The 18,569-nt window shown below is 36.9% G+C and overlaps 1 protein-coding gene across 2 annotated transcripts in view; it reads left to right on the forward strand.

Annotated features, from left to right (window-relative positions):
• The window catches only part of PLCG2 (phospholipase C gamma 2), a 64,844-nt gene extending 48,131 nt beyond the window's left edge, over window positions 1–16,713 (forward strand). For both annotated transcript variants that reach the window (XM_010718083.3, XM_010718084.3), the window contains 11 exons: window positions 592–688; window positions 1,113–1,179; window positions 1,459–1,616; window positions 3,618–3,720; window positions 4,922–5,131; window positions 5,718–5,863; window positions 6,872–6,986; window positions 8,283–8,450; window positions 9,320–9,408; window positions 12,317–12,501; window positions 13,313–16,713. In XM_010718083.3, coding sequence (XP_010716385.1) covers window positions 592–688; window positions 1,113–1,179; window positions 1,459–1,616; window positions 3,618–3,720; window positions 4,922–5,131; window positions 5,718–5,863; window positions 6,872–6,986; window positions 8,283–8,450; window positions 9,320–9,408; window positions 12,317–12,501; window positions 13,313–13,355 — 1,381 coding nt within the window. In that variant the 3' untranslated portion in view covers window positions 13,356–16,713. The remainder of the gene's footprint in view (window positions 1–591; window positions 689–1,112; window positions 1,180–1,458; window positions 1,617–3,617; window positions 3,721–4,921; window positions 5,132–5,717; window positions 5,864–6,871; window positions 6,987–8,282; window positions 8,451–9,319; window positions 9,409–12,316; window positions 12,502–13,312) is intronic.
• The last annotated feature ends 1,856 nt before the right edge of the window (window positions 16,714–18,569 follow it).

An 18,569-nucleotide genomic window follows, 5' to 3' on the forward strand; every position in this document is an offset into this window, starting at 1 on the left:
ACTAACCTCAGCTTGCAGAGTCTTCATTATGCCAGTGTATCCCCTACTTCTCATTTACTGCTTTCATACTTCCATAACACTTGTGTGTTCTGAGAAGTCGTGCATCTATTACCTTTGTCATCATTACTGTGTTTCTTTTGCTCTGTTCAGTACTTCTCAGGAATGAAATCCATTTTATTTAGTTGTCGGTATAGTTTCCTTTCATAAGTGGGGTTTTGTTTCTTAGCTGCCTTGCAAATTGCTTGGGAATCTAATATTTCCCTGTAGTTTCTGCAGGGTAATCAACCACATAATAGTATTTTTAGTACTGGAGGGGGAAATGCCTCTTAAGTCATTAATTGCAGTATACAGTAACTGTAATCCCTCTGAAATGATCTCTTACTACAGTTAATGATCACTTTGTTAGATCTTGCAACTACTTAATCACTTATATTTCTGGTGATTGCCAACTAAGGAAGCTATTGTTGGGTATTAATGACCAATTTCTTGAGGATTGTTTCATAGAATCATGGTATCATTTCTTCATTAATGGCCTGTTGAAACACTTAAACTGTATTTTTTCTCTACGTATGCTTTTCTTTTTAAATTCAGGTGGAAGGGGGATTATGGAGAAAAAGTCCAACACTATTTTCCATCTAATTATGTTGAAGACCTGTCGAATGATAATTCTGCTGAGCTTGAAAGCCAGGTGAGGTTTAAGGTTTGTCTTCTGTGTTTCCCTAGAACACGCTGCCTGCTGGAAGTGGAAATCTGGTTTAAGGACTTTGAATGCTGTGTTCAAAGAATAAAGAAATGAATGCATTCTTTGCTGTTCTCTGTGCTGTCAAGCATTTTTGTCAGGATGTCCATCATGAAAAAATACTGAAGGAGATAACTGATTTGCTTGGACTTTAGGAGGTTCTGTTTTCCTGTATATTATACCGGTATGGATTTTTATTTCAGATAGCTTATCTAAGCTATAACTTGCCTGAAACTTAGAATTAGTTTGCCTTTTAAATATTACAGTGGACATGCTTTCAATGAAAGTGTAATTAGATTTAGTGGTGTGTATTTATTGTTTGTTAATATTCTGTGCAGAAGGCTGTGTCAGCTGTATCTCCTGTTTTTCACAGATTATTGAGGACAATCCATTAGGCTCTCTGTGTCACGGCATATTGGTACTAAATACGTACAATGTTGGTATGTACTTTCTGATTTATGCATGTTGACTCCTGAACTTTCTGTGCTGAAGAGGATCCCTTGTGTTTAGCATAAAATACTTGGCTTTGAAAACTATTTGTATTAATGTAGCAAATACTATTGATATTATAAAACGTTCTGAGACTAATTGTTCCAGCCCCATAAGAGCACTTACTACAGTGGCCAGGACTTGGCTACTAACTGTTGCAGCAGTTCAACAGTGACAGCATAGAAGAACAACTGGGTTTTAGTGTAAACTTCTTGCTACTTACCTAACAGTGAAAATGCCACAAGGGAAACACAAAAAGCCTTTTGTCTTCATTTTGGAACCTAAGAATCCAGAAGATCCGTGTGTTGAATTTGCAACTGATAAAGTAGAAGAACTGTTTGAATGGTACCAAAGTGTCCGTGAAATCACATGGAAAACTGCAGAAGAGGTATTGTTAAAAATATAACCCCTTTATTGGTTTTTAATATGTAGTGCTGTAAGTTTACAATAGGATTTGTTTTATACTGCTAAACCTTGCTAAGCTCCATACCTAATCTATGTACCTGTACTACTACTTCCGCTTAAAAACATTCTTCAGGATTTCCTTTTCCTTCTCTGATGTATTAATTTGCTTTCCTTTTGTCTTTTTTAGTATTTAAGAAGTCTTGCACGTGGCCAAAATGCCCTTGTGTTGACTATGCTTAAGAATACTGTTTTCTTTGCTGTTTCTACTCTTTATTATTGAGTGGGTGTTATGAATGATGGAAAATATTTTTCAGTATCGTGTTGGCTTGTGCTGTTTATCTTTCATCTAGAGTGGCAATATTCCGAGGGTCATCAGAATCCCATTTATAGCAAGAAAGTTGATACCTCAAGCAGAGGGGGCAGCAAATTCAGCAAGGGAAAAAACAGCAGGAATTGTTGTTAAGGGAGGAGAGATGTGGTTCTTATGTCAGGATTCCGTTTAGAAATAAGTATGAGAAAAAGACAAACCTGGTCTAGAAGAAGTGTCTCTAAATGGTTTTTTTTTCATGGCACATCAGTGGCTCTTCAGGAGCTTGGCAGCTTTCTCTCCCTCTGTACAGTTAGGGAACTATTAAACAGCCTGCATTCAAAGATGCTTTAAACTCATTTCTGTCAATCAGGAGGCTTTCCTCGGTGTAGCCTCTTGAAATCCTTGCAGCATGGGGAGAGGAAAAAGGCAAGGAAAGGCCTTCTTTGCCAGTACAATTAACAGTCTAAATTTGGGGAAGGAAAAAGTATAATGCTGCAGTATGACACAGACATGTTTTCAGTTTATTTTGGAGATGTGCACGTTGTATATAAAAAGGTTTCCTGTACTTTGTTCATCACTAGCTCTCCTGGCTCGGTATCTCTGGTGCTTTATGTCTAAAATTGAGCTCAAGGCATCTGGAAGTGCTCCACTGCTATATGGAGCTCTGCATACTGTTGAGCTATGTCTGGGAAACTAGTATATCACTAAGTACAACGACACTTGTGTTTACAGGTTTGGTTTTTTTCCAAGTCTATTTCAGTTCTTAATGCTGTATTTCTGCTTGCCTTTCTTAGACTTCAATGTATAATCTCTGATTCAGGGAAACATTCTAGCAACTCATCGGCTTCTCTGATTTTTCTTTCCTCTTCAGTTCATCTTGTTGAGAGGATTCTTTTGGAAGACTTCCTAATTGCTGCTGCTTCATAACCTCTTGTACCAAAGCTAATAGCTGTTTGGTATGGGGCTCTTCTAACATTTTCTGTCCTGTAATTGCTTCTTGTGTCTGAAAAGCCTCCAGCCAAAACATCTCTGCTCAGGGCAAGTCTTGCTGATTTCAGTAGCTTCCGGTCTGTGGCTGCAAGGACCTTGGCTCAGCTTCCACATAGCAGGTGCTTACAAACAGGAAAGTATATCGTGGGCTTACTATTCGTGAGGCCTACATGATTACACGTGATTTTCTATAAGTAACATTTTTAGTTTCATGTGTAAATAGCCAATTACAGGAACGATCCTCTTGAGGATTGAATTTAGCTGTCTGGGAGTTACTAACAAGGCCTAGGTCTTGCTTGAGATGGTAAATAGAGAGAAACTTCACTATATATTTTACATTTTTTCCTTCATATTTGCACTTACATGAGGTATAGAGTCAGGAATCTAATGAAAATGGAGTAGAAACAAAATAATATTTTTTTAAAATTGTTGCCAAGCTTCTGAGTAGGATTGATTAAAGGGACGCTCTGAAACATATGCTTTTTAAAAAAAAAAAAAAAAAAAAAAAGCACTTGGTTAATCCATTCTCTGAATTGAATACATTACATCTATGAAAGCGTTTGAAGTATCAAATAACAGTCTGGGCAAAAAAGAATGCATCAGTTTTGTCATTTTGTTAGAGTGGAGTTACTGTACCATATTGCCTAGTGTGTCCATAATCTAAAACTTTATTACATTTTACAGGAGAACAGGAGGAAATACTGGGAAAAGAATCAATTGATTGCCATTGAATTATCTGATCTGGTAATCTACTGCAAGCCAACAAGCAAAACCAAGGACAATTTAGGTATTTTCTTTAATATTACATCTGAATTTTAACTTTTCTACTAATCTGTACAGATGTTAGTTGAAATTCTGGAAATGGAGATAGAATCTATTCTTTCTCTACTAGAGAATATTGAGCCTCACCCATGGAGAATTTTCAGTGACAATTTGAATTGTGCAGTAGTAGGGGAGCTTGAGGCTGTTCATGCTGTAAAGTATCAGGTAAAAGACCCTAATTTATCAGAATTGTTTTGAGCACATATCTCAATCTGTTTTGGTTTAAATGTGGGGCCAAATGTGGAACTAATTAATGGTATGAGACAAAGAAACAAGAGACCATAAATGAGGAGATGAAAGCTTGGGTAGTTTCTCACTGTTCTCATTTCCCACACCATGTTTTTGTAGTCAGTGCAATCACAGTAAAGACTTGGAAAAACTTCTTGGGCTTGGTGAATTTCCTTTAGAAAGGAGGCTTTGAAAGAAGAGAGATCTTGAAACTCCCAAATTTCTTACCTAATTGATTAGAGACATCGTCTTAATACAACTTCAGTAGGGAAGTTCACTAGTTTTATGTCAGGTGGTTTTTTCTGAGATTAAAAAATCTGGCTGAACACTTGACATTTGTTTGTCAGAACTCTCAAAATGGTTCTGTAGCACTTTTGCCATAGATGTAACCTGTAGAAATGATATATAGTTCCATACTATAAATGAGAACTGGGATCTACATAAGTGTGCAGATAGAATCTGACACTGAAATATGTACTTCGTATTCCAGAGAAGCCAGCAAATGTGCCCTTCTTCCTTAAGTTTCTTTGCAAATGCTTTTAATAAGCTGTCACCGTGGCTAAGACATTGTAATTACACTCATTGTTTGAGGCATTGGGTAACACTGGCTGACCCTTTCTTCTCCCCATTTAAACCCAGGAAAAGATGTCTCGTTTAAATGTGTCCTGCAGTGGTCAGAAGTGCATTATTAGCAATGATGAGATAAGAGCATGGCTACAGACTATCTGCCCTGTTGCAAAGCTTGTGGCAGGCAGGCAATTTTAACTTTCAGACCTGACATTCAACCAGCTTATTGTGTCTGCATTAAAACAGTACCAGTTATTTCATTACAGGGCAAAGCAAAGCAAAGTAAAACAAAATGTTATTATAAATAAAGCATAAATGTCAACTTGTTTCTTCCTGTGTAATAGCCCTTTTTTTCTCTCTCCCTTGTGTAGAAAATCCTGATTTCAAAGAAATTCGTTCCTTTGTGGAAACCAAGGCAGAAAGTATTGTTAAGCAAAAGCCAGTTGAGTTGCTGAAATACAACTTGAAGGGACTGACACGTGTCTATCCTAAAGGACAAAGGGTTGACTCATCAAACTATGACCCATTTCGCCTCTGGCTTTGTGGCTCTCAGATGGTGGCTCTTAACTTTCAGACTCCAGGTAATATTCCCTTTAAAAAGGATTTAGCCCATATTCTATTTCACCACTAATGGAGCCTCTGCCATTCTAGTCACTGTGGCTGTTGTATTTATTTGTAATTCACAGTAAGAAGGGAGATAAAAGAAATAAATTTGAGAATTTGTGAATGTGTGAATCCTCTGTTAAGAGCAGATCCACAAAAAAATCAGTCTCTCTATCTCTGAGCCCATTTGTTACCTCTGCAAGGTTTATTCCACTTTGATTTCTTCATGATAAGCAAGCAGACATATCTGCAGTAAAGTTCAGTTGGATAAACAGTTGTTCACCCACAGGGAAAGCTGTGCACAACTTCCTGGTAAGGGAAGCTAGCTTATGACACTCACAGGAAACTAATTTTGAATGGAGATGGGTTTATTAGGATTAAAATTGTTGAAAAATGGCCTGTCAGATTCAGTTACTGAAGGGAACTGAGTCTTCCAACTTACCTTTCCGACTCTTCCTGGGAAATTGTCAACGAGGAAGAATTGCAGAGAGGAGCCATTAATCTGGTACTTCCTTTTATTCAGGTGGGGATCTTTTTGTTATGACTGTTTAACTCTCTTCCTAGATAAATACATGCAATTGAACCATGCCTTGTTTTCACTTAATGGACGCACTGGCTATGTTCTGCAGCCAGAAAGCATGAGAAATGAAGAATATGACCCAATGCCAAATGAATCGAAGAGGAAATTGCAGATGATTATGACAGTGAGGGTAAATCTCTTTTGTAGATTATGTTTTTTTACAAGTCATAAATATCTATAAAACCATAAATAAAGCAATTATATTTCAGAGGAAGACCTGACAGATTGTCAAAATACTGTTTTTTAAATGTTGGAGTGTTTGAGAATAAAACTAGTTTCACTGGTTCCTGATAGGAAATACATATCTTTATCATGCTAATGAAGCACATGCTATAGAACTAAAAACACCATCCAGGGATAACTTTATGTAATTGATAATAAAAATTCCAAATGTACTAACTTGCATTTCCCACCTAATAGCTTCTTAGTAGAAATGTCCTACTGGAGATTGATTAGCAGCAAACTAACTAGTTCCAAAATTTCCAGTGCGGGGATGAAAGATGTTTATAACGAAAGAGAAAAACTGAACAGCAAAAATAATAAGCTGATTATTTTTTCCCCATTCATCATATTATTTGGTATGCTGTGACTTAATCAGAATGTCAGTCTCATTTTCATGGAGAAATGGATATATCGTTTGAAAATTATACCATGTTGTCTTCTAGTGCCAAATGTGAGATGAGCTTGTTTCTGTTCTCAGTTATTATTCAGTGAGAGATGTCCTTTAAAAATATGCTTTTAGAGAAGGCAGAAACGTATTAATTGCTTTTTACTACAGTTTAGAGGAGAGGTAAACAGGGTTTGTGAAATAAAGCAGGAATATTTTAAGGTAATAAAGTCTGAATGAAGATAATGTTACAAACTTGATCTGGAACTGCATACTGTGTACAACGAATGTCAGACATAATATCTTTCAGTGAAAATCACTGAGTCACCCAGACAATTTGGAGTGCCATTATGAGTGACATAGTATGTTTAATAGATATAAACACATTCAAGAGAGGGAGTGTGCGTTTCTGCATACTCTTCTGGGTTTATTTTCTTTTTTCTCTGGTGAAATTCTCTTTTAGTTCTGTTGGCCACCTTTCTATGTGAATTTTCCTCTGGATGTGGTTATAACTCACAGTTTCTTTTGAAGGTTTTAGGTGCTCGTCATCTCCCAAAGCTTGGTAGAAGCATTGCGTGTCCCTTTGTAGAGGTGGAAATATGTGGGGCTGAGTATGATAATAACAAATTCAAGACAACAGTTGTGAGTGAGTATCTGCAGTTTTCTGTGTAATGGGGTTATGCTTTCAGTGCACATAAAGTAAGTGATGATAATGAATGTATAATGTCTATAATTGGCCAGCAACCTGTATGGGGAGTAATTTGGTAACCTGCTCTCCTGCCTTCCTGAGTTAATTTGCAAAACTTGAAGGAATATCTGATTTTTCAGGGAGAAAACCTGAACTGTTAGTTCACGAAAAGTTGCAACTGTGTTATGTTTTGGCCTATGCAACACCTTGTGTAGTCTGCATGTTTTTTTTTTTAAATCGCTGCCTTGAAAAGTGCCTCCTACAGACTTAGTCAATTGCCAAAATTCTGGCTGAAATGGGGAGTTAGTACTGTGAAATCCAGACTGTGTTTATTTCAAGTTGGGTTCGAAGACTGGCATCCCCTCAGAGACAGCTTGGGTAGATATGGCTGTAAAGTTGTATAACCTGCAGTGCAGTAAAATTTTGATCAAAGCTTACTCCTGGTGAGTTCTGGATAAGGAGAGAGAGTGTGTGTGTGTGTGTGTGTGTGTGTGTGTGTGTGTGTGTGTGTACATGAAAGTCATGTAAGCAAATGAAATGGGACAATATTTAAGTGGCAGTCAAACAAAAATTGATTATTAAAAATTTTGTATGTAAGAAGATAAGACAGAACAGTCTTTAATAAACTGACTGGCTGTCTTTTCACAATTTAATATATCTGGATGCAGCAGTGTTCCTGTGGTAGACAAGAGGCTTTGAATCTAATTATCTAAGCCACTGAAACCTACGGCTCAGACAACAGTGGAAGATAAATACAAAATTAGAAGCAGAATGTACATTGTGGCTCTTCAGTACTTCAGAGAAGAGGATTATGATTTTACATTTTTGTCAGGAGTGACCAAGACCTTAGACAGCAGAATTCCTAGCTGCTTTGCAAGTGCCAAGTTACTCAGTGTTCCATAAATGAATTGGACCATCGTACATTAGCATTGTACATCATACATGTTTTTCCTGTGATATGGAACAAGAGGCTCATGAATATGAGCAACGAATTAGGGTCCACAGAGGTTTTGTATATATATAAAGTCAAATAATAGCTTTTCTTCGTGGATTTCCATCCCTGCCAAGTTTCCTCCTATCTCCCCTCACAAATAAACAAATACAAACTGTCTGCAATGAGGTTACAACATGAGACAGATGGTAAATAGGATTTTTGGGCCTCTGTATGCCCAGAAAATGGCCTGGGATACATACCCGTATATGAATGAAGTGAATTTATTGCTTCATACTGTAAATGCTTCCTTTTCATTACAGATGACAATGGCCTTAATCCAGTTTGGGCACCCTGTCCAGAGCAAGTGAAATTTGAAATTTATGATCCAAATCTAGCATTTTTGCGCTTTGTTGTTTATGAGGAGGATATGTTCAGTGACCCCAATTTCTTAGCACATGCCACTTTTCCCATCAAAGGCATCAAATCAGGTAAGAATAGGAGGTGTGATAAGGGACTAAATCAGAATGATGTTAAAAATTATTGTGCTGTGATTTTGCTCTCTACAGTGGCAGCTATAACACGCCAAATGAGAAGTGCTTTTTTGACCTGAATTCCTTCAATTTGTTGTTTATTATGATGTTAGCCGTGTTGTGTGAAAAGCATGTAAAATAATCCTCATCTTGCCTTCTAAATTTATTTATTCATTTTTAATTCTGTTTAGATAGGATAGAAAAATTTGCAGCAGCAACAAATCACAACAAAGACAGTTTTAGAACTGCTACTAATAGTGTGCCAGGACTCTGTGAAAGCTAAATATAGTTCTTGTGTACCGATAAACCCAGGGGTTTCTTTGTTCTGAAAGTAAGAGATTCCATTGAAGTTCTTCCTTCCACTCCCACTTTGAGCTGTTTTTCAGATGAAAGCAACAAGATGTTTTGATATTATTCCTATCTCCTTACTAATATGATCCCAGTGTCTTTAACTATCTTTACCATGGACTCCATTTCAGCAACAGAGTTATGTGCTCTGAGTAAAATGTGGGAAGCTTTGTTTTCTGTTTGTGTGTCAGAGTATTTGTTTAATTCATTGCCTTAGACATGGGCATATGCAGAGTAAGTTTTCTGATTTTTCTCTGCATCTGGCCTTAGTTTCTAAGAGTACATGAAATCTTTTGTTTCTTGGTTCTATCATTCTTGTCTTTTGTTTCTCTGTAATTCACATAGGAAAGCTTGCTCTCAGCAGTGAAGCATTTGAAGAATGAGGGATCTTTTAGTCCTTAGGCCTACTTGCACCATTTTTGTGATGGTCTTGACTCTAGTACTTCTTTGTATATGCTTTGTTTCTGTTTCTCTTTCAGGTTTTAGATCAGTTCCTCTCAAGAACGGTTACAGTGAAGACATAGAGCTAGCCTCACTTCTGATTCACTGTGAAATGCAGCAAGTTCTGGTGAGATCCTCTCATCTGTTCTGTGCACTCACAACATGTTAGCAGTTCTTTGTGGAAACCAGGAAACGAGGATATAGGTTTTTGTTCAGTGTATGGTGTGGTATTATCTGATTTTTCTTCTTTAGGTATTGGGGAAGACCAGTAATGCAAATTGAGCTACTCTCCCACTGAGGAGACAAATTACTCATTTGTTAAAATACATAATGCACAAACAAAGCCTAATTACCTCCACTGTTTTTTGCTGTACCAGCATGGTTGTTGTATTTCCCCTGTTAACTGACTTATGCCATGCAAAGCTAGCTAAATTCAGGCTTTTACTTCTGAAATTCAGGCTTTTTTTGCCAATTGAAATTCTAGTTATTATTTTTACACATTCAAGGAAAAATGATGATGATGCATCCTTTGTTCATGGAACCACACATTCAAATGCTTAGTCTGTGAAGAGCATTTGTTGGTGCTTCGGAGGTGCACCTTTCTATGTTAATTTAAAGCAGGCTTCTTCTCAGACTCTCTTTATATGTGAATAATATTTTATTCTATATATTTTATATATTAATATAACTATATATAACTAAATATTCAATTATAACTATATATGAATCTATGTTTTATTATATCTTATTAAATACAATGGCACAGGGAACAAGTAATGAAATTTTACGGTGCTTCTGGGAAGTGAGGATTTCTGGGTGCTTTCCAGTACCCTTCATATTCAGAGGAGGAAGAAGAAGTGCAACTCATCTGTAGTTGTTCACAACCATTCAGCTAATGCTGTAGTTCACACCAATATATGTTAGTTTTCATAAAACACCAGATTCTGCTGGTTATTATAAGTTATTATGTCTCTGGAGAGATTTGTCCCTACAGTTACGGACACTGAAATGGAAATCACTGAATTCTCAGTCACATTCTTCATGGAGGAGTGGCAGCCTTTTTCAAACATTCTTGTTAAAATTTTTGCAAAGCCAGCTAATAAACACAGAATGTAATATGATTGTGTGTAATCAGCTCTTGGCAGCCATAGAAGCTGAGAGAAGGAGAAAGCTAAGCTGAGACAAAGAGTGCATGTTTAAAGAAAAGAGAGGCATGTCCTTTGAAGGTAACGTTTGAAATGTTCGTTTTCCATGAACGTGAGTCTGATCCAGGAGACCAGATAAACTCACATATTTACATATTTTTTGGCTTGTTGCCTTTGAGAAAACTGGTAACAACTTGCTGTTGCCTAATGTTGAGCATGGGAATGGCGCGTAGATGTATTGCTGATTTCTCTTCAGAAATTCATTCTTTGCCTGGGGCGAGTGTATCTCAGTGTTGTTCATAGCAGCAGCATGTCTCCCAGTCTGTCAGCACTAAGTCCTTTGGTGGTAGCGTATTTCACATTCTTGAAACACCTTCAATTTGGTAGGCCAAGGGAAGATGCAGCATAGCTCTTTATTTTTGCAAGGTCTGATGTTTCTGGGTGGTAGCAGGAGAACTTGCAAACAAATTTGCTTTTGTTTGGCAGTCTGTAGCAAATCAAGGTTTGCCATGGTTAATCAACTTCTGGAAGTTCTGCCAGGTCATTCAAGAAGCATCAGGAATGATCAGGGCTGTATCCATCTGTTCTTCTGCCCTTTTTTTTTTTCTTTATTTGTGATAATGACCCTTCACAAAATGGTATAATTTAATAACAGACCTGTTTATATACAGGACTCCATCTGTATTCTCTTGGAGATGAAATCACAGTTATAAAGGGGAATCAGAATGGCTGTGAAATTTCCTTAGGAATAGAGTAGCAAGAATCTAGCAAATGTAAGCATGTATATATGTGAATTGTTATGTGGGGCCTCATGCAGTTTTTGTTCAAGTTAACCAGTCTTCTTGATATTGTAGAAATTTGGTTACACTGAGATTTTTACATTTAGAAGCATGTCTTATTAACCTGAAAATCGTTTCACTTGCATCAGAAAGTGTGTGAATCTCTTTAGCTTTTATTTGCTTCATCCTATACCAAGGAACTGTAGGAATATGTTTTGGGAGGAAAAAGAAAGGTCAGGAAAGGATTTTGTTTCTTTAACTTAAAACTCCATGGCTATGTTTCTAAACCTGTCAATTTTTGTGGATCTGGACTGAGTTCTAAAAGGGGCATTCTTATTAGTATGCCATCTCTGAAAATATTTAGATTTGTCACATTTATTGATTGCATGTCATTTCTTTTAGGATATGTATCTTGTTTTGCTGCTGATTTGAAAACTAAGACTTTGTTGCTGCCAATACTGTTTCCCAGAAGTAACACTAGAAAAGAGGCAGCTTGTGCATGCAAAGTTTTTCAAGTATTAAAATAATTTGAAGTCATGAGAGGAATCATATTGATTATTTATGCTTGAGAAGAATTTTGAGACATTCTACTGTGGGCCACATACAAGAGAAACTCAGACTCTCTGTAAATTAATCTTCAAATACTTAGCCTGTTCCTCTGAAAGTATGAAACAACCATAGATTCTTAGATACAAAGGATGTGTCCTTCCTTGGTCATCTGGTGCTTGCTGCTGTTAGGGATCCTATTTACTCATCAGTATTTCTACTTGTGGTCTGGATTTCAATAGGAAAACACCAAGACTGTTAATGTCACCTAATACACAGATATGATGGAGCTGTCAAAAACAAGACCAACAAAATTAAAAAGTATTTTAAAACATATAATCTGATGTCCCACAGTGATGTCCTTTTGCTGTTCTTTGCTCAACACACTGACATGATTTGTTATGCGAAAATATTTTCCAAAATGTGTTTCCAGATAAAGCTAATGGAATGTGTTTAGGAAAAGAAAATAGCCCCCCGAACTCTGTTGATTCTGTATCATTTTGGGTATCTCTCACATTCACTGATTACCATTATTATTACATTGATTTCCAATATTCTTTCAAAGGAATATGAAGAAGAGCTTTATTCTTCGTGTCGGCAACTTCGGAAGCGCCAGGAGGAACTTAATAACCAGCTGTTCCTTTATGATACCCATATGAATTTAAGGAATCCTAACAGAGATGCATTATTAAGAGAATTCAATGTGAATGAACACAAACTACAGATGTGTCAAGAAACATGTAACCGGAGGTGGGTCGATAATCATTCTTCTTTCTAAGGTAGCTCCATCTAAGTATGGCTTAATGTTAAGAAAATCTCAGGTTTATTAAAACAAGCCTCTAAGAATAGTCAGAGTAGGATTAGCATGTCTGAAGTGAGGCAGGGCTGCAAACCACTAGAGGCCAGCAGACTCATTGAAATGTCTGCTCAGTGAAATCCTGGTGTCAGTAATCACAGTGTAATCCTGTGAGTTTATGTTCTTTTATCCTGCTTTCTAGGAGAAAAGCTTGGAAATATATTCTGTATAGCCAAATAAATAAACCACCTCTCCTACACTATTAAGGTTATGTCCCTGGTGATGTCCTTAGTGTATTAAATATGTGGGAACAACATGCTTCCAGAGACACATGCTGCAAAAGATAAGAACAATTTTAAGACCACAGAACAGTCGGTTAAGTGTCAGTGTGCAATCCAAAGCTGAGGGAAGGGTATGTCTCATTTGCTGCCACCTTTGGGTTGGGTAGGAGGAAGAGAGGCTTCCTCTACCAGGTGACCATGTGGAAGTATTGAGTAGATCTTTGGGCCTTTCTGAGATAATGAAATGGGAGGAAGACTTTTCTTTAAATAGTTTTTTTTTACCTTTGTGTGTGTGTGTGTGTGTGTGTGCGTGTGCTGAACAGTTGTATGAATCACTGGTTTATTCCCATTTATTGCAGGAAAAATATTTACAATCCTTGTTGCTGATACATTACTTAGACACTGAAACGTAGTAAACCATTTCCCTCTGAGAAATATCAAGGAGACTTAACTCCTTTTTTTTTTTCTTTCTTTTCCCTAAAAGATTAAGGGAGAAGAAAGTCAGTAACAGCAAATTCTACTCTTAAAGCAATCATTCTTTGATGCATGCTTTATGGAGCAGTTCAGGTGGAGATATTAATTTATCCTGGTCATTCTATTCTGTGAAGATCTCATTGTGCTGAATGAATCGAAGAGGAAGAAGAGGAGGGAAGATGGATTTTCTTATTAATTTCTTGTTATAAGAAAAACTGTTTTAATTCCAAATAATTTATATTCTGTACAAAGTTTGGCCTGTACCTCTGTGCAGGCCAGACTTTCTGTATATTAAAGAATCTGAAGGTGGGTAGTTGCATAGACTTCACTGCTTATCAATACCTGAAGTACAAGTTTAAATTGTTCATTGTGTACGCAGGGTATAGATAAGACATTCACAACAATTTGCATGCATGGAATCACACCACTTTAACAACCTGGCTCCTTAACATTAACTGGTAGTGAGTTTTTAATTTATTAAATGCTGTAAAAGCACTTTTGCACCAACATTTCTTTTTTTAAATGTATATTACCTTTCCTTAGGCAATGGATTGTACTTCTGATACTGTATAAAGAATTTTGGGCAGCTAATAGCTCATACTGTCTCTTATTAGTAGCTCTCTGTGCCCTTCTTGAGTAGCAGATAATATGTTACTTTTGTTGAAATCAAATATCCTCTTTGACTTTGGATGCTTCCTTGTGAAAGGTTTAAGAGAACAATGTGTGAACTTGTGTTTGCAGCCCCTCTGAACTTGTGTTTCTAAACTAAGGTATTGGAGGGAAAGGTTTAAAATGTAAATATGTGGTGTTTTGTTGTGTTTTCTCTTTTTTTTTCTTTCTTTTCAGAAAGGCATTTCAACTCTGAAAAGCACTTACTTTGATATAGCATCATTTTGCAAATCCTTTCAGCTGCTAATGTGCTTAGAAATGATTTCTTTAATGAACTGTCCATTTTTAATCTTGCAGTCCTACTTAGATGATAGCATCAGATGATAGTGTTCTGTAAATGTAGACTGTTTTACCAAAATACATCTAATCCAAGAATGGTAGTATGCACATATATAGAGGTACATTAGTCTTACATCTTTGATCAAGTGAAGAACATTGAGCTACAGATGCAAAAACTCAGTAGATTAGCAAGCATGCTTTACTGCAAGAATGAAACGAAGGCCCTTGAATGGCATATTTAAAACCAGATATGGTAATTTGTGTACATGTCAGTTCTTTGTGCTAGCACTATCTTATTACTCTCAAATTCCTGGTCATTTTCTCTCTACATGGGTGAAGTTTTGCTGTCTGTATAAATGAATTTCTTTCACAGGTATGCATGGGAGTTAAGTTCTGTCTAAATGACTGTCTGAATCATAAAATTTTGCATACATCATGCTGTATTTCTCATCACAGAAAACATGCATGCATTTGGGATTCCTTGCCTGATGAAGATGCCTCAGCCATTTTTGGTTTCTCTTGCTCCCTATTCTGTTGTTTCAAGATGTGCTTAATTGATGCCGTTGTTTATTCACATCTGATGGTTTGAGGAAGTCCACTGAGGTTTTAGTTATTATGAAGAGTTGTGTCTCACTTATCTTGAGATGGAAATGCTATAATAGCATCCCACAATGGAATGTCTTCTTTAGATATTTTTAATGAAGGAATTAAATACCAGTCAGCCATCCGAAAAAGAGAAGAGGACAAAGCTAAAGGTAATTCAAGGGTTTTCTTTTCTTCTTCCTGCCTGAAATCTCTTCAGTTACCAGTTCTGATTGGTTTGTCCAAGGATTAGATGAATGCAATTTTTCTGGGGGAGGAGGGAGGAGAGGGCATCAACTGTGGATTTTAGAGGTACAGCAATAACTTAGACTGCTGTACAAGCCTGGGCTTACCTGCAGTATCACTGTATGATGAGCTGATCCAGTTGCTGTGGGTGGTAAGGACCTTCGGTGCACGTGCATTTTGTACTGTTTTCCAGGACATATTTTTAGTGTGTCATACAGTCACTCCCTGTGCTATATATTTCATTCAGCAGTCAGTGTGTGTCGCGTTCAATGTTCTGAGAACACTGTGTTGTCAGTGTTGGTCAGATGAGGTGGCCCAAAGCTGTGTCTGGAAGGTCCTGAAGCTGTTTCCACAGGTGGAACAGGATTTTTAGGCAGCTGAATAACATCTGGGCTGTACTGATTACGAAAAATAGGGGACCACAAGATGCTAATGCTCAGGGAGACCAAATTCTACATCTCTAGGCTGTTGTGGTTTAATTTTATTATTTCTAGCTCAGTTCCAGAGCAGATATAGCCACATGGCCCAGGCGAATCACTTGGCTTGACTACTTTCCTTAAGTCTATACCTGACAAAGAACAGCCATTGTATGATGAATGTAGGAGTTCCTTGCTGCTGTGCAAATGTTTAAGAATTAGCACGTCTTACAGTTCTTCAGAAAGTTGTGTGTATATTCTCCATGCAAGCATCATATTTAAAGTTATAAGAGGTACTCCTTGGTATTTATGAAAATCCATTCAGTTTTACAGAAAGACTTTTTTTTTCCGCTGAGAATAAAGATGTTACATTCAGAAGAAAATTACTGTATCTTGCATTGCTTTAACTCCAAAGGCCCATCTCTCAATTCTTTGTCAAGGTGGACTCAAGCAACTTCTTCACAGTTGCAGCTGTTTTAATATGAAACAAGGTTTGAATGTGCATGCTAATTTTAGAATCTAGGAGGAAAATCATTTATAAGAATGTTATCAGTTGAATTGTCATATTCTTATGGAAACTATTTTAAATTCTTAAAATAACTTATTTTAATAAAAATGTTTTGATAGCAGTGATGTGAATGATCCCAGAAGCTTCTTCGTTTAAGCATGGTTTATTGAATGTCATCACTTCAAATCTCCAGGCAGTATGCATGAGTTCTAATTGAACAGCAGTCTGCTGGAATGTTATGGTGTGTTGCATCAGAGGTTGGAGGAAGGGCATTTCTGTATTTTTTAAGATGAACTGACTTAATTATTGTTTTTATGAAGTCATTATTGTTGCACTTCATCTGGATACAAACAGGCACTGCAGAAGGAAAAGGCTAAAGATCATGTTGAACATGCAACTCCTAACTGACCTTTTCCAGTAACAGGTAGATACTAATTTCAGCTGGTAGTGAGCATCAGGTTTGTATCAACTCAAAAAATAAAGTCTGAAGAAGGCAGAGCTGAAATTTGTAGTCATTTGGAACCATCGTTCATGGTAAAATTGTATTAATGCACTTTCTGCTAATGAGGGTGTCTTAATTGCATGGGCATAAGTGTTTCTGGGTGAAGGCATGATGTCTTTGTATTGTGATTTTTTTCTTTTGCTGAGATCCTTGGGAATCAATTTTTTTCTCAGTCTTCTAATAAAAACTGTATATATGTTGAGCTGGAATCAAGCATCTATGAGGCATTTATGCTGCTGAGGTATCACTTCAAGTATGTGGCAATTAGCGATAGAAATGAAAGAAAAAATTGATTGGGTCTCCTAGGAGGTGATGCTACAAAAAAACATACTACTTAAGGATGATTGACATTTGAACTTCTAAAACATATACACACACACATCATAAGTCGTTCCTGTACATCTGGCAGACATTAGTTTTATGCTGACATGCTGCGTTATGCAAGATTAAGCAGCTGCCAAGAGATATTTAAAAACATCAGCGCCATTCTTTTTACCAGTTGCTAAATAACTCTGAGCTCTAGCAAACTTTCATTTCTGCTTTTTGAGTTTTGAGGTGTATTTCTGGTAATTCACTTCCAGGAAAACAAATAATAGATAAAGTTTTGGAACAGACAAAACAATTGAATTACCTGAATTTACTCAGTCGCTCATATAAAAGTAGTAATAACAGAAAAATAATTTTCATTTTAAAAATATTTGAAATAGAGCAGCCGTGACTAGCTTTGTGCACACGTAAGTCTTGAATAATTTTCACAAAGTAATTTTGAAGTAACTCCTGAAGCCTTGCATTTCTTCTTTTCATTTTGGAACGTAAAACAGGGAAGTATCCTTCACCTCTTCTAAGTTTACTTGAAGAGCAAACACGACTCTTGCTTTGTTTACTAGATGGAGCCAAATAGGCTGCTGTTTGGTTTGGGGTAGGCATTGCCAAGTGGCTGCTTGTTTCTCTCAACTAGGGCTGATTTAGTACCATGTACTGAAGCAGAAGTTATGGGCAGTTAGGACAAACTAGCACCTCTTGCTGTGTTATCAGTGAAGAGTTCTGTCCTTGACTCCAGACAGATGAAGAGCTTCACATGTTGTGCTTGTTCTGCAGGAGGTTGAGCTGCTTCAGTTTTGGTATTTGTGTCTTTGCCACCCATCCCAAGTTTTCTTTGTACATAAACAGTTATCCAGGACTTTAACCTCAGCCAGCACTAACAGCATGTGTTTACACTTTGGGGCACTTTCATAGATTATTTTTTTCCATCAACCCCATTAAGATAAGCATGCATGGTAGTGGCTCCTTATTTTATTTTATTTTTCAAAAAAAGTATTGCAAATAGGAAAAAAAAAAGTCCTCTGGGGCACAGGAATGGCATTCCACATCGTAAAAAGATCTGCTTTTTGCAAGAGTTAGCGTGAAATACCAATGTTATGGTTGTAGCTAGCAGGCATCTGCAATTTCTTGTACATTGTCTTCTTTTTGTTGCTTTTCTTAGCATTAAGATCTCTTAATTTACTTTTGTTAACATTATGTCAGAACCAGAGGATGGAGAGGAGGAAGTAAGCAGTGGTTTTCATTTGAAAAGCATGGCCCTCTAGGAGAACAGCAGGCCAAAGCTTTTGTGAGGTCACTTTTTTTTCATCTTTTATTAAAATGAAAGATTAATCTTCCTGCAAACTACGATGATGTATATTAATGGCTTCTGGTAAGTGATCCTTCTGCAGTCCGTAGAACAGTGAAATGTTGTTTGTTGGAAGCACAGTAGCTTTTGATAAAGGAGTTCAACACTCCTAGGATGCAAACATTGCCTCAATTTATTCCTTGTTATGGAGGGAGGGGAAGAAAAGTGAGTGCTGCCTTGAGCTGTCCCTTAACTATTACATTTAGTTTCTTTTGGTTTATCATCCTGCTATAAAGTTGAAGTTCTAATGATATCAAGCACTAAAGGAATGTTATCAGAGGCTATAAAGATTTTATAAGGAATGGAATATGAGTGTAATCAGTTAACAAGAGACCTTTAAATATGGTTGTTTAACCATTCAGTAATGCTGGGAAAAATCACAGCTGTTTCATAATG

Source organism: Meleagris gallopavo, chromosome 13, assembly GCF_000146605.3.
Source record: "Meleagris gallopavo isolate NT-WF06-2002-E0010 breed Aviagen turkey brand Nicholas breeding stock chromosome 13, Turkey_5.1, whole genome shotgun sequence".
NCBI lineage: Eukaryota > Metazoa > Chordata > Aves > Galliformes > Phasianidae > Meleagris > Meleagris gallopavo.